The 16,469-nt window shown below is 42.6% G+C and overlaps 1 protein-coding gene across 13 annotated transcripts in view; it reads left to right on the plus strand.

The window, feature by feature from the left end:
• The window catches only part of TSPAN4 (tetraspanin 4), an 861,113-nt gene that overhangs the window by 711,553 nt on the left and 133,091 nt on the right, over nucleotides 1-16,469 (plus strand). For all 13 annotated transcript variants that reach the window (XM_090032439.1, XM_090032433.1, XM_090032431.1 and 10 more), the window contains one exon: nucleotides 13,771-13,962. In XM_090032439.1, coding sequence (XP_089888565.1) covers nucleotides 13,771-13,962 — 192 coding nt within the window. The remainder of the gene's footprint in view (nucleotides 1-13,770; nucleotides 13,963-16,469) is intronic.

Consider the following 16,469-nt stretch of genomic DNA (forward strand, 5'->3'; position numbering starts at 1 on the left):
AAATATACCTACCTTAAGGGAATGCTACTAATGCAACATCAGGCATCAACCTAATAACTTCCAGTTCATTTCCCCATTGGCAATATGAGAAAAATATTCTCATTTTCTTTCTTTTATTTTGATGCCATCATTTTTTACTCAAGCACACTTTGATTACATTGAAATGCAATTTGAAAGGTTTAATTAGGTAGCAGAAGAGTAATGAATGCTCCAAAGAGATGCTAGTTAACTGGGGAAACTGGAAGAGCACATTTTCAAATATTGCTGCTGTTATCAGCAAAACCAAGGCCTTTTTGGTGATCCTGCATCTGAATCTTGCCTGCCCTCTAACAGCAGAATCTTTTGTGGAATTCCTATAATATTTAATGGATCTTACTACAGCGGGTTGCCCTGGAAAATACCAAAGGCACTAAAATAAAGCCAATCATATAGGTTAGAGCAGTGGTTCTAAACCTTTTTAAATTCAGAGTACCCTCCATGACTTCTTTGAACTTGGCATATCCCCAGTTGAGCACCACTGTTGGGCTGCCTCAGCTTTTGTCAGTGGTTCTCAACTGGGTGATGCTGCTGCTTCCACCGCCATCATGAAGCTACTCCATACTCCTTATGCACAGCCAGATAAATCTAAAGCAGGCAGGACTGTCTGCTATGGCCTCAGACTTTCCTAATCTCTGCCCCCACCCCCAATACCACCATGCTTCTCTTGGAAATGGGACAGTTCCACCTGCCCCGTGCACTCCTGTTTCTGGGAGATGCTATACAGTTCAGATCAGAAAGGGCTATAGCAAGAGCAGGTGCTCCTGCCTGCTTCAGACTGTCAAAAAACCCTAAGACAAGCGGGAGTCCATGATTATAATGCAGCCATTCCTGTTCTGGCTGTGCACCAGGCATACAGGACACTTTTATCTGGCCGTAGCAACAGTCAGGGACCTGTGCTACAGCACTGTGATTGAGAACCACTGGATTGAAGATAAGGGTAGCAGTATAAATTTATGGGTTTTCTTGAAATAGGTGCCAGCAGGATCAGAGAAACTAGTGGTAGATCTGTCCTTACCAACAGGGCAACGGTTCCGTCACAGAGGTCATTAGTTAGATGCGACAATGCACCTTGTAGGATAGCTCGTTTCAGGACAATGGATAATGACATTTGCCACCACCTTGATAAATAATGTTCAGTACAATGGACAGCACAAGACTGCACTATGATGCGTGTAATCCCAGAGGGAAACAGGAAAGGCAGCATGTCACCTTGTGCTAAAATAAAGTTCAAAACATCACTATGAGCCACATCCTCATCTGGTATAAATCAGCATAGTGAGTCCAGCAAAGCTAAATTGATTTATTTCAGCTGATAATTCAGTGCAGTAATTTCTGTAGGAATTTGTTTGCTGCTTCTGTAAATAGCGGCGCTCAATTTCATCAGCATGTCAAATAGGAGCTTTTGGGGTTCTTGCAAAATGTGTTTAAACCCAGAAGAAAAGGAAGTGGCATGGCAAGACCAAACAATTAGTTTTGCTGAGCTTTAAATTTTTAATCACCATGTGATGCTTATTATCTGCAGAGCTGCAAGGAATGGCAGTTCTATCCTTTGGCAACTTCTTACTTACTAGGGCTTGTGAAAAATCTCAGTGAAAGAGGACAAGAGTGAAATCACATTGCAACAGAGTAAAAACATATTGGCAGAGAGGAATAGATCCTGCTTTTAACATGAAGCTCCAAACATGATAGTAGGGCAGTATCTGCTTTGCAAAGCATTATTGTTATAGGGACAACGCATTGGGTAGAGTTGGCACTCATTCAGAGATGAGTGTGAGCATCTTAGCAGCAATGAAGGTATGAGAGCCAAAGTGAACTTGGTGAGGGATGGATTGCCTGGGAGTGCTATGCAGCTGCACTGATACACCTTGTTGCAATCCTGGGCTTGAATAGCTTAGAGAGATTTTTTGGTCTAGTTGTGCCTCTGAATGTCTTCCCGGAAGTATGTGGAGACTACCAGATTCATTTTTTCTTACAAGTGCAGGTGGATTTCAGAGTTGAAAAGGTGGGACATTAATCATTGTGCCCTGCCAGACCTCCTGCCGCATCCATGCCCACCTGCAGATTAACATCTTTCTAGCAAGAAGCTGTGCCGTGTCCTTGTAGTTAAGAGCTGGGATTATTATGATGACCAAGACTCTTTGGATGCATTTCTCATTTATTTTGATGGGAACTGTAAGTCAGATTATCAGGTCTGATGGAGCTATAATGGTTAACATCTGCTTAGGACATGCTCCTGGTATGCTTGAATATCCTTGCCATAGTGTAGCAAAAGGAGAGATCCCCGAGGATCTCGCAGGGAAGCTGTCTGAGGATTGGAAGAGGGCCAACATTGTGCTCATCTTCAAGAAGGAGAAGAGGGAGGACCCGGGCAACTATAGGCTAATCAGCCTAACCTCCATCCCAGGGAAAATCCTGGAAAAACTCATTAAAGATCTATGTGCAATACTCTCTTTGAGTGTAAGATTCTGAACGACAGTCAGCATGGCTTCATTGTGGGTAGGTCTTGTCTTACCAATCTCATCTTCTTCTATGAATGAGTCTCTTACCTCCTGGATGCAGGACAGAAGGTCAACATTATATACCTTGACTTCTAAAAGGCTTTTGATCTAGTATCCCACAATATCCTTGTGGAAAAATTGGAAGATTGTGGTCTTAACTGCTCAGCAGTTCAGTGTGTGGAAAACTGGCTACATGATAGGATCCAGAGAGTTCTCATGAATGGATCTGTATCATCCTAGCAAGAAGTGGCCAGTGGTGTCCCTCAGGGGTCTATATTTGGACCGGTGCTTTTCAACATCTTTATCAGTGATTTGGATGTGGGGGTGAAAAGCTCGCTGGCCAAGTTTGTAGATGACACCAAGTTATGGGTGAGCATGGCCATGCCAGAAGATAGGTTGCAGATACAGGCAGGCCTGGACAGGCTGGAAAGTTGGGTGGACTGGAACCAGATGAAGTTCAACACTCAGAAGTATAAGGTGTTCCATCTGGGGGAAAATAATCCCCAACATAGCTACAGGCTCAGTGGCGACAATTTGACTTGCACCATGACCAAAAGGGACCTAGGGGTAGTGATAGACCATCGTATGAACATGAGCCAGCAGTATGATGCTGTGGCCAGCAGGACAAACAACACACTGGCATGCATTAACCATTGTGTCTCATGCAAAACTATGGAAGTGATACTTCCACTGTACTTCTCACTGGTGAGACCACAGCTGGAGGTGTGTGTCCAGTTCTGGGTGCCACACTTCAGCAAGGACATGGAAAAACTTGAGAGGGTCCAGAGAAGAGCCACCTGTATGATCAAGGACTTGCAAGACAAGCCATACGAGGAGAGGCTGAGGGACTTGGGCCTCTTCAGCCTACAGAAGAGAAGGCTGGGAGGGGACTTGGTAGTGGCTTACTGCTGCATCAGGGGAGTACATCAAGAACTTGGTGAGCAGCTGTTCACCAGGGCACCCCGGGGAAGACCAGGAGCAATGAATACAAACCCCTGGAAGGCTGCTGCAGGCTCAATTCCAGGAAAAAAACTCCTTCACAATCAGGGCGTCCAGACTGTGGAGTAAACTCCCTCCAGCAGTGGTGCAGTCACTTACCCTGGAAATCTTCAAAAGGAGACCGGACAGTCACCTCGCTGGGGTCACTTGACCCTAGCTGTCTTTTCCTGCCTAGTGTAGGGGGACTGGACCTGATGATCTACAAGGTCCCTTCCAGCCCCTAACAATCTATGAAAAAAGAGACTGCAGGAGAAAGGAGGAGATACCATGTTGGAGGGTTGCAGAGAGAAAATCATTTTAGTTTGTTCAATGCATCTGTTTCCATGCAGAACACATTTTGTGCAAATTTCATTTGTAGTTCAAAGAGTGACTTTCAGAATGAGGGAAATAATTGGAATTCATTTCTCCTGGGTAACTGGTCCAGGATTTGCCTGCAAATGTGACAGGTCAAGAATGCAAAAAAATCTAGCAAATTGTATATAACAGGCTAGCAGAGGACTCCCTTAGATTTGGCAAGATGAGCCTAAGTAGGAGTCTTTACCCACATCAACAGAGAGATGGCTTATAAACCTAAAGGATCTAAGGAACACAATTTGACTTTGGACTTCTCTTGTTTGAATTAAGAGGTACAACAGTAAGAGCCAAGTGACAACTAACTACAGAGCAAAATTATGAGACCTATTTGATTCGTTGCTCTCCCTGCCTGCATACTATTCTGGCCCTGAGAATAGGCTGGTACTGGACAAATTGAAATTGTAAGTTATAAGTGGGGAGTAGGTATAGGAGAGAGAACTAGTACCATCACTTCTCTCTGCAGTGGGAATTGTTATTATTTTCAAATACCAGGTGCTGAATTCAGTGAAATGACAACACTCCATGCTGCCTAGGGATCATGGCCATTCTCTTAATTTCCCTGGTTTTCCCTAGATATGCTAAATTACATCATATTTAGCATCTTGAAGGCTCCTCTTCTAAATCTCCCAAATATTCTGTTCAGGTACAGGTATTTTAGTAAATAATTATTTAATGTGGGAAGGAAAGAATTCCTGTCTTTTAATCTGGTTCATTCAAAAAAATAGCCTGGGTGCTTTGTAATGAGGGGGAGGGGGAGAGGAGAAGGCACAGGGACACATTTATTCAATTTACTTGAAATGAGCACAACAGAATTGTCTCCTTCCAGAGTGCCCCAGATGCCTGCATGTGTTGTACAAGCGTCAGTCCTCCTCCTTATTACCTCTGCCAAAGTATTCTATTAATGCTATGTGCTATTTGATGCTATTTCTGTCCTAGATCCATATGGAGAAAAGAAGCACCAAACTATGTAGTGATTTTTTATGGTGTGAACAAATGTCCACAAGGCTATTACACTGAGTCTACCATACCCGGCCTACTTATCCTTTATTGCTACTAGAACCTAGACCCCCAACATTGGTTATGTGCTCTTCTTGCCAAAGACTAGTTTTCTAAAGTAAATAGTCAATAAAACCTGGCTAAGCCACTGATAAGTCCCTTACATGTTCTTCTCTAGCAACCTATGCTCACTACAATACATTAAACTGTTTCAGTGCAGGATTTTCAGTGCTTTTGCAACTGTCAGTGTGTTTGACAAGCAAGAACAGTTGGAGGAATAAAAGAAACAATTGTTTAGGTATCCATTAGATTACTAGGATAATTATTACTGTGATTTTGTTAGTACCATGATATTAATGTTTTATTGTTTACTTTTATTTGGCTTTGTACTTGGCAATGGCATATAGTATGTATACAGGAAATTAACTTTATAGCCAGTGTGATTGTAAGAGCTTAGCATAATTATTGTGTTGGTCTAGAAATGGTAATTAAAAAAAAATACCTTTGACTACGTGAATTAAATTTGCTGCAACATGAAAGAATCCAAGTGTAATTCATTACCAATATCAGTAGAATTTTTTTTTTTGGTAGAAGACGACAGAGTATATCTAAATGAGAAGCTAGGGTGTGGGAATATTAATCAGATATAATATTAGAATCCTTGATTAGATGCACTTTCTACGTAATAAAACCAATAAAAAATCACTTAAGGATACCAAGATCATTATAATGAACAATGAGGCAATTTCTCCTGCTCTATTGTAAGTGTGTAGCTGTCGCTGCATAATTAATTCCTCCAACTGCATGTGCATATTGGGGGCTGTTTGGGATTACTTTGTTTACAATGTTGTAAGATCAATTTTAAATGTATGCATTGCAGTCTGAATAATTTATTGGCTAAGCCATTAGAACAGTTCTAAAGATGTAATTCTATGAGACATTTTTTCACCAAAAGAGTGTGTGTGTGTGTGTGTGTGTGTGTGTGTGTGTGTGTGTGTGAGAGAGAGAGAGAGAGAGAGAGAGAGAGAGAGAGAGAAAGTGTTCATGAATAGATTGCCATCTTTACTTTTGGACCCTGTTATAACTGTCCAAAGCTTTATCACCACCAGAATAAACTACTGCTATATTCTGTACATGTAAATAACTATGAAAACTGCTTGAAAACTCCTTTGGAAAAGAAATATATTGGCTTTATTAAGGCTTATTTGTGCAGGAGAAAGAGACATAAAGAACCCCTTTTTCTGTTGTATAAAGCGCTTGTTTAGAGGGCAGAGTATTCACTACCAAGTTATTACTTTTCCTCATCTTTTCCTCCAGTTACCTGGAAGTGCATTGTTACATTCGGGAAGTAGACAGAGCCTTGATCCTGTTCCCACATAATATGACAGCTTGTGCACTTGCATTAGTGTAGAAGTAGAAGGAATACATCTGTGCAGAAGGTTAGGCACAGATTCCTGGAGTCACAATATGATCTTTGCTTTGCTCTTAAGACAGTGCAGCTGTATGCTTCCCCCATCTTCCACAGGCCATATTGTAAAGCACCAAAGCAGCTCTTAGCCATGATTCTTGTAGTATTCCTGTACACCAGCGAATGCCTTTGCTGACAGCTTGTTTCTTAGTGCAGTTTCAAGTATTTACTTTAATTGGTTTCAGTACTTGTTATTTTGTAAATCCAGTGCTCCTCTCCCAACTGTTTGGCCAGAGAGTTGCAACCAGCCAGACAAGAAATTCCCTAGGTTTGTATAAATATGGGCTATGGACAGGGCAATTTCAGGGGAGGGCCTCAATTTCCCTATGGAAATTGTTCTCATAAATGATATATGTGTTTATTGTCTAGATGTGTACTGTTGGGTGTGCATGTTTCAGGGAACCCTGGAAGATGTGCACGTAAAGACACCATGGAATCTGATGTGCAATCCTCACAGTCATGCTTCTTGCCATGCCACACATGCATGGCAGGAAGCATGATTTTGGGGTCAAGTATCAGGTCCCATCACACCTTATTGCCAATGCAGGGGGAACCTGGGATCACAATCTGGGTTCCTCCTGCACTGGCAAGTAGTAGGCTCCTGTGACTGGGAGCCCTGTCAGCTGATGGGTCTCCCAGTCACAGAGGTGCATCATGTGCTCCTGCTGCTGGGAGCTCCTCCAGCTGATCCAGGCTCCCAGCCATAGGGCACACCTTGGTCTCACAGCTGGGAGTTTCCAGCCACAGGGGTGCATGGTGCAGCTGGGAACCCCATCAGCTGACAGGGCTTCCAGCCACAGGGTCACACTCCATGGGTGGGAGCTCCAGCCTGGCCACACATTCAGCTAATGATGTAATAGGAACCAGCCACAAATTTATTATGCATTTTTGTGTGATAACTTTGTAGCTTATTCCTTGTTTTATCACACTATTAATTGATTGAATGTGTGACATGTAACTACTTACCATATAACGAACTGGTGAATCACATCTTAAGTGTAACCTGGGCTAGGGGCCAGAGTGAGGAGCCTCAGCTGGGATAAGGCAATCATCTTAACTAAATCCTGAAGGTAACAGCATTTCACTGCTGATGGGGTATATAGAGAAAGGGAGTCTGGCATATTCCAAATTCCCAGCAAGAAACTTGACTTTAATTGCTCAGAGTGAAAAAAGTCAAATTTAGGAAAGGGACTTGACTTAATTGATTTTTTTTCTGTGCTGTTTCCACTCCCTGCCCACAGAGATCATTTACCTCCAAGACTTTCAGAGGAGAGAGTGCACCTGGAGCCAACTCAAAGAAGTCTGGTTCAGGCACAAATAATAAGCTCTTGCCTTTGTTTTTGCCTGTTCACCAAAGTATATCCTTTTCCTCTTCGTTCTCTTCAGTTTGCATGGTACAGAAGATTCCCTTGTACAAATATTCAGGGCCTGTTTCATTTCCGTTCCAGGTTCATCTGATTCTGCTAGAGCTCCATTTAATTCAGCACAATTGTTTCTTAATTTGATGGGTTTCTCCATGATTTGATATGCACACTTTCAGCTTGTATTTAGTCTCCCAGTAGCTGTCTTTGGAAAGATAGGCATGCTTTATATTGTCTCCATGCAAAGACTCCTTGTACAGACACAACATTCCCCATATTTCATGAACTAGATCTGATTTTTTACTATTTATCCAGCCCTCTATATGTATGCTGCTGCAAAGAACATAATGCATGCTGTGGTTCATAGACATACACAGAATCACATTCTACCTGGGCAAAGAGAACAGTGTTGCATTTGGGGTCTAAACATGGCTGAGATCCTGAGGCTGCTTGGAGGAGATGTGCTCTGTCTATTAGAGTACAGGGACAAGGAATCAGGACACCTTAGCCCAAATTCTGATCATGCTTACACTGGTGAAACTTGGCTGTTGTCAGTGGAGTTCCTCTGAATTTATTCTTGGTGTGAGAACATTTTTGTGCCTGTAGATTCTCTTTCTTAAGGATCTGGGACCAAGCGTGCATTACTATGCTCTCATTTATTCATAGGGATAACACACACACACACTCACACACCATCTGGGCTAGATATTTATTATTTGTTGTGATACACTTTGTTGTTGTTATATGGATTTCAGTGGTGCCTTTGGGGTCCTTTAAAGATCAGGGCTCTAACATGTTATGCATTGTACATATATCCCTGCTCTGAAAAGCATATAATATTTTATAAAAGCAGACAAGGCAGACAAAGGAATGCGTGGTTACAGATGGAAAACTGAGATTCACAGGAATAAAGCTATTTTGATTTGCATCAGGAAGTCTGTGACAGAGTCAAGAATCTAATCCAGAGCTGTTGAGTCCTACTGCAGTATCTTAACTGCAAAGCTATCCTCTTTCTCTGTCCCACTGTTGACTCTCTGAAAGAAAGTTGCTATACGAGGATAAAAATATCTACTAATACTGAAACAAAACACTGGTACAGGTAGGTATGATCAGCTTCAGACCTTGCCTTCAGATTATTTTGGGGATATCATTGGCAAAGGAGTAAATAACTGGGCAAAACAGCATTATGAATTTTTCAATTCAAAGAACAAATACTATTATCGTCAGTGATCTGGAAGAAGGTGTCATCTTTGATAAACAGGACTCAGCTCTCTCACACTACATGAAATCAATGCAGGCTTGTACTTATTTGCCAATATATCAAGCCACTGCTGCAGTCTTTCTGTTGCTCTTTTGTTTTAGTGATTAGTGTCTGCTATCACTGTGACAATTTGGGGGCCTTCTTGAATGCAGTAAAGCTATCAAAAGCAGCTCCATTAGTGGTTTTGTTTTTGTTTTATTTCACATTGCAGCAAGCTCTGAAAGCTGTCAGGAACTATCATCTCATCACTCTTCTGCCAGTTCCTTGGCACAAACAAGCAGAGGGAGAGAGAGAGAAAAAAAAGAGGCAAAGAACAGCATAAATAACTCAGTAAAATTATCCATAAATTGGATCTTCTTAGGCATCAAGAGGAAGAAATCAAAACAGACAGGCAGGCAGCAGAGAAACAACGACAACATTTTTACACTGGTTCTCATTGCTCCAAAATCACTAATGTAAATCAATGAGACCTGTCTCAATCCTGGGGTCTTCGATTGAGAGAAACAGCACTGGTAGACTCGGAGACTGGTAAAGAAGGGCCTACTTCAAGTTACTCATCATTGGTCCATTTGGTCAATGGGGACTAGATACTAATTCTGCTGATGTTGACAGAAAGAGTCCTAGGCTGCATCCAGAATAGCGTGGATGTGTGGTATGTGGCACCACAGACCACTCTGTGGCACCACACACTCAGCATGCAGGCATGCACCACGCTGCTACTTTGCAGCATTTTGGGGGGGGATTGAACCTTGAGAGATTCTGAGGTCAAAAAGCCCCACTCCATAAAAAAGCAGGGGTGGCAGCAAGCGTTGCCCAAAAGCAGAGACTGGCCTGCCACAGCCACACTCCCTGAGCCCTCCAGGACCCCAGGTAAGGCTGCTAGGGCCAATATAGTTGCTGGCCTTGGCCTTCCCTACCGCACCAAGCATAACCAGCTGAGTGCCAGAGCACGTGTGTTCTCCGGGGATAAGTAGCAGTGGCACAAGATGTGTCGCTGCTACTTGTCCCCGGGAAACAAACAGCTGCACTCGTCTAGACACAGCCCTATTGACCTTGATGGACTTTGGCTTCCTTGAGCTTCTATTCAGGAAAATACTTAAACCTGTGCTTAAAAGTTTATTTCAAGGGATGTTTATAAAAGGAGATTTAAATGCGTCTTAAGTGCTTTGTGACATCCACACCTGAAAGAATAATATGATTGGGTCTGATTGGGAGCCCTTGCTGCTCCAGGCAGAACTTAGTAGATGGTGATTTCAATGTGGGGCCCTTAAGGAGGGAGCTGTAATTCAAGGAAAATGAACATAACTGAATTAAGACAGTATGGCTGCTGTTCTGTGTGATGCCATTTCCTGCTAGAAGTATTTCTGTGATCCCTTGGCGTGAGCCAGGGGGAATGAGTTGGGCTCGCTTGCTGAAAGAGTCATTTCCCAAGACACTGGAATGCTGTGGGAAGCATTTGTATCCTGTCGGCCTTTGATCAATCACCTTAATGAACAGCTCCACCCTTCCCTTTGAAGACAATGGGCCCAATCATCAGCTGGTATACATTGGTGATATGCCTATGCTAGCAAAGTGGCAAAAAGTTTTGAGCTGTGTGCTGCCAAACTGTAGTATTTACATAGACTGTTCTCTGTTTCTTCATGCAATCTTGTGAGATTGTACATGGCTGTTGGATCTGCAGTGATTGACCTTTTTTTGACAAACAAAAACAATATGCTAACAGCTAAACTTTGATGTTAGAAAGGCTCTGAGGCCCCTGTGGAATCAAATGCCAGTTTGAGGAGAGGAAGAGTACCCTCAGGAAACCTATTATCCTAAGGGAAATGGTATTTGGATGACTTTATATCTTAGGATATCCTTCATATCCTAAGAATTTAGCAGGTATTACAGAAGCCAGGATTGCAGCCTGTTTAAGAACAATTCTAGTTAGCGAGATGCAGCTCATATCCTACAGAATATAGTTGGATGCATTTAGTATCAGACAAAGCAATTAAATAACAATGACAACGTTAAAGGAGCTGAAATACCTTGAGTTTTATTGGTGTCATCAAATTGCTTCATAAATGGCACATGAAAGATGCTAGCTAAATGTTTTGCAAATGGATACCTCTGTTGCCCCTGGGCATCTGTATTTGGGAGGCTTAACTGAGATATTTGTGTTGCCTTAGAGTGCCCAGGGTTCAGAGGTTGATGCTGAGACATAAGATAATGAAATTCAGAGGGAAAGAAAACAACTGCAAGATCTTAGCATTTATTTCCACTGCTAGTTGAGGATTTTTCCCAGGAGTGGGTTAGCTGATATTTTGACTAGTCCTAACTCCTGCCCTTTCATCTGGTCTGACTCCACTTTTCCTTAAATGTTGGTCTACAGTTGGATAGGTCTTAATTCTTAAGATTTTTTTTCTAGATGGCAAATTAGTGTTTCCTTTGCTCATAGGAAAGTAAGGCTGGAAGGGACCTCACAAAGTCATCTAGTCCAGTTCCCTGTTCAAGGCAGAATCATTCCTCATTAAACCATGTAAAATGTCTGTCTAACCTGCTCTTGAAAACTTCTAAGGATGGAGAATCCACAACTTCTCCAGGTAGCCTTTTCCAATGCTTAAGCACCTTCGTGGTCATAAAGTTTCTTCTAATATCCAGCCTAATTTCTTATGCTGGAGGTTGAAGCCACTGTTCACTTTCATTGCTTCTATTAATAGCTTTTCAAAGTCCACTCATCAGTTCTTGGAGATATGCCCATCAGGGCACCTTCAGCCCATTTGATCATAAATTAGTCAAATTAGGCATTCTGAGAAACCTTGGTGATGCCAACATGTAGCAGGGTATATTTGAGCTAGCATGAGTTAGTGTTCCTGGTGCTTGTCCAGGGTATGTCGCAGGAGACAGGACATAAGGAGCTCTCTGACTTACATGAGTTCCATATAAGGGCCGGGGATGAATCCAGTTTTGGTACTTGTGATCCATTTCCTCTTTGTGATACCAATTCAATCCCAAAAGGCTGGCGTAAGGTATTGGTCACAACTCTTAAAAGCTTCCTGCAAAAATAGGCTGACTGCTGCAAAGGGAACAGGTTAAACTATTGGAAAATACCTTTAAGTTTATGCATGCTCCCCTTTATTTCTGCTCTGAGCTCTGTGGCTTGCCTTGCCTTTTACTGGAATGGGGTGAAAGACAAAGGCATTGCAACAGTACAGACCGTCCCAAACAACTGATGGGAGCAATAGGCACTTGAGAGATACATTTTACTTGGTTTTCCCTTCCCTCATCCATTTCCACAGTCTGGTTCCTGGGTTTTGTACTAGCTGTGTTTTTTTCCCTTGTTTTGGTTCATAATATTCTTGTGTTCATCCATTTTATGCAGACAGTTAAGTGAAGTGCTCCTACATGTGACTTATTACTTTATGAATGCGATTTATTTCTTAGCATTTAATAATTTGAATAATGAAGTGCAATTATAAAGCTCCATAAAATTGTTATTTTAAGAAGAAATAATGAAAGAAAGAAACCTAAGTGATGCTCTGCTGTGACTATTATAATGCAAAATTCCCCTTTGGTTTAATTCTATTTAATTGCTCAGCTTTACTTGAATTGTTACCATTCTGCAGACTTTCTCTAAGTTGTAAGCAGCAGGCTAATAAATGTGTGCATTTTTAAAACGCTCCCTTGTGGGACATAGCTATCAATTCTATTTCCCTACCCTTCCCATGATGGCTGCGCCTGCCTCTCAGTCAAGCCCTTCTTGGTATTGCAACCTGGGAACCATGTACTCTTCCATCTCTCCTTGTGCTTTCCTAGACCAGATAAGAAGTCTTCATATTCTCCTCAGAGAGCCAATATGACAAACTGACTAAACGACAGTATGGATGAGTGTTATTACCGTTTGTAATACCACAGGAGAATTTTCTTTCCTCTTATGGCCCCTTCACGCTATAAACCCTCATTCCTTGGATCAAGAGAATTTCTCTGACATAGGCACTCGTTAGGACAGAAATATGGTGTTCTGACACAAGTCTTTTATAAATGTGTATAAGGATTAGAAGATATGTCTAGGCAATAGCATATGTGGATGTAGTGTAGAGGGTAAGGTGTATTCTAGACAGCTCTTGGAGTTACCTAAATTGTGCCTGTTTCATTTTAGCCCCCAACCAGACCACAATCCACCTTTGATTCCTGAACGTGTTTTTTGCTCCCTCAAGAACAAGAAAGGAAGTGACTGGTTTTGTGGTTGAGACAAAGAATTAGGACGCATTAGTTGAACCCGTGGCTCACTGTGGAAGATTAATTTGAGTTTTAATTTTTTTATGACTTTTTGTCATAATCATCATCATCTTCACTTTATGGTTTATGCATCATTGCCTCTTCAAAGTTCAAAAGTTTTCAGACCATCTTTTCCATCTGCTTCCTTTTCTTGTAGACTGTAATTGGAATTTTTGACATGGGTGAGCTACCTACCTCCTATGATCTGGCCTCTGAATCTGGTCTCTGGAATAAGAGATTTAAGTTATGTAGATTTCTATGACTGACTTTGTTGCACACTCAGTGAGACCTCTGTTCTTGTGACTGTCTCTGTGCCAGTGTCCTATCTATCTATAAAGCTTGGATAATAAAGGTGCCCTCCTCTACCCTTTGTTTGCTGAGGCTGAAAGCACTTTAGGCTTGGGATTATCTCGTAGTGTGTATATATGCAGACCCTAGCACAGTGGGACTGCTAGCCACCACTGGGATATAGAAAATGATGATAAGAATTGCCTGGATGCTATGACTGACCTTACTTGTTTCCTCCTGTTTTCTCAGCTTGGTGGTTGTGGGATCCTTGGAGTGGGCATCTGGCTGGCTGTTACCCAAGGAAACTTTGCTACCCTCTCCTCCTCTTTCCCATCCCTCTCGGCTGCCAACCTGCTTATCGTCACAGGGACTTTCGTGATGATCATCGGCTTTGTGGGCTGTATAGGTGCCATCAAAGAAAATAAGTGCCTCCTGCTGAGTGTAAGTATAAAACTACTGCCTAATCAGCAATGCTATCAGTTGTCTGAGTGTTGTTGCAATGCATGGAGAGCAATGTACAGTGTTTAAGCAGTGGATAGGTCAGTTTTGAGCAAGAAGGAGTGTGGGTAACCACCACCTTATTCTTGCCTGACCAAACCTGCTTCTATTACACTCTTCTGCTGAGGATAAGAGACTCATGGAAAGGTTAATAGGGGTGGGGCTCCCTTGTACTCTTGGGAGCATGAGGGATTTATATAGATGGCTTTTGCAGCATGACCTTGAGTTCTTTATTCTTGTTCCCTCAGCTTTGACAGCTTCATCCTTCTGTAGCTACTTTGGTGGGGGTGGGTGATGTGATGGCCTAGGACAGGGATCAGTGGAGACTAGGGAGGGAGAACATTTTGAATTTAGCCTAAATGGGATTGACAGTGAAAAGATGAGATGTCAGCAGATAAAGGTCCCAGCGTAATGACTGATCTTAAATGAAAGATGAGTAAGGGCTTTGTGATTTAGCATGTGTTACCAAAACTTGCTTTGATGCCACTGCTACACTTGCTTTGTTGCAGCTGGTGCCGATTGTGATCAGTGTTGGGTGACTAGTTCTAACAACCAGAAAGCCGGGCAGGATGGTACCTTAGCGTGCCTGTAGACACGTAGGACATCTGCTGCAATGCACTGTAATTAACAGCATGTCAGAGCAGACTCAATTAATCGACTCTGCTGGAGTGTGCTAATCAGCACGCTCCAGAAGCCTCCACGTCTTGTGTATTCAGTGTCCCTGCTCTTCAAAATGGTGGCAGGGGTGCTTTAATTAAGCTTGGCAAATGAGCTTTAGTTCAAGTGCCCCGTCACCATTTTGAAGCATGGGAAGCTGAATACATGAGATGCTGAGGGCACTTTAATTAAAGCAGCTCCCAAGAGCTGCACTAATTAAAGTGCCCCCTCCCACCCTCTGGAGCACATGTAAAGACACCCTTAGAGACTAACTGGTTCAGAGAGGCATAAACTTTTGCCAGCAACAATCTGTTTTGTCAAATGCCAAGTCTGTTCTAATGGGATCAGCAAGGTGGTGCCATTATGAACTTGCTGTTTATTCATCCTGAAATGTAGAAGGTTCTTCACCTCAAAACTAGATTGAGGACAGTAAGGTTAAACTCAAAAGGGGGTAAAGCTTGGAATGGGTCTGAACTATACCCCCCAGCTATATTGTAGTATCTGTGCAGAAGCTGAAGAATGCAGGGGTCTAAGACATGCGGTTACTAGCTCAGTTCAGCAGCAGTGTGGCCTGACAAGGTCTCATACCTGTGGTTAAGCACCAGATTAAGTTCATTCCTGCATCAAGGGTAGGATGGATCTCAGTTCTTAGCTACTCTTGATCTACTGTGTTAGCACTGAGCTGAAGTTATGCTGTTAGGTTGTGTAGCAATAAGCTAGATTGATATTACTGCACACGATTCGATAGTGCAAGCCCTGTGTAGGTTGAGAAGATATTTTCTTTTCAGTCAAATGGCACAGCTACAGTTAGTGAAAGCAGTCAGGGTAGTACCTCAATGAAAATCCTGTGGAACAGGCTTGTCCAGCTAGTGGCCCACAGGCCATATGCAGCCTACAAGGGGTTAATCGCAGCCCCTGGTTTCCCACCCAGCCTCTGCTCCCCCAATTGCTTCAAGCTCCCACTTTCTCCAACTTTCCTGTCCTGTTCCAGCCCCAGAGGATGGCGGGGGCTGCAGCCTGGGGTGCTGGAGTCACTATAGTGCATAGGGGGAGCTCATAGCCAGGAAGCTAAGGGTGAGTGAGCAGCAGCAGGGGCAGGGAGAGCATAAGATGCAGCCGTAGGGTGCCCAAGTATGCAGTGAGGAGGCACCCTGCACATAGTGCAGTGGCAGAGGTGCTTGGGTGCGTGGTGCAGCAGGGAGGCATACAATGCAATCAGGGGGCACCCAGGCATGTAGTCTAGGCACGGTTCATGCAACTGCTGCTAGTGTGGCTTGAGGGGGAGGGGAGTGTGGTTCTTGGCAACTTAGAAGTTGGACAGCCCTGCTCTGGAAGAAACCTTACATTTGGATCTTAATCCACCAAATCTCATTGCAGAAAATTGCCTGTATTTGTTGCCCTCAGGACATTATGCAGACTGCCAGTTCACTCAGGCCGGTATTTTTACAGGAGTAAAATGTTGGGCTTCTTTACTGAGGGACGCTCAAAAAATCATCCTAATTAGTTTTTAAAGTGGATTAGTTAAACTGCGTTAAACCCCTGGTTTAGATGTATTTAATCAGAATTTTAAAAAGGGTATTATTTATTTGACTTGCTTCATCTCCAGAGTAAATTCAGATCAATCAAATTAAGGCCATTTTAATTTTGAATTAGTGTCCACACAGAGGTTCAATGCAGTTTAATTAATCCATTTAGATTTCATGCTTTAGATCAATGGTTTTCAACCTTTTTTCATTTTCAGACCCCTAAACATTTTTGAATGGAGGTGTGGACCCCTTTGAATTGTAAATGTG

This window comes from Crocodylus siamensis, chromosome 2 (assembly GCF_052110815.1).
Source record: "Crocodylus siamensis isolate JL-2025a chromosome 2, ASM5211081v1, whole genome shotgun sequence".
NCBI lineage: Eukaryota > Metazoa > Chordata > Crocodylia > Crocodylidae > Crocodylus > Crocodylus siamensis.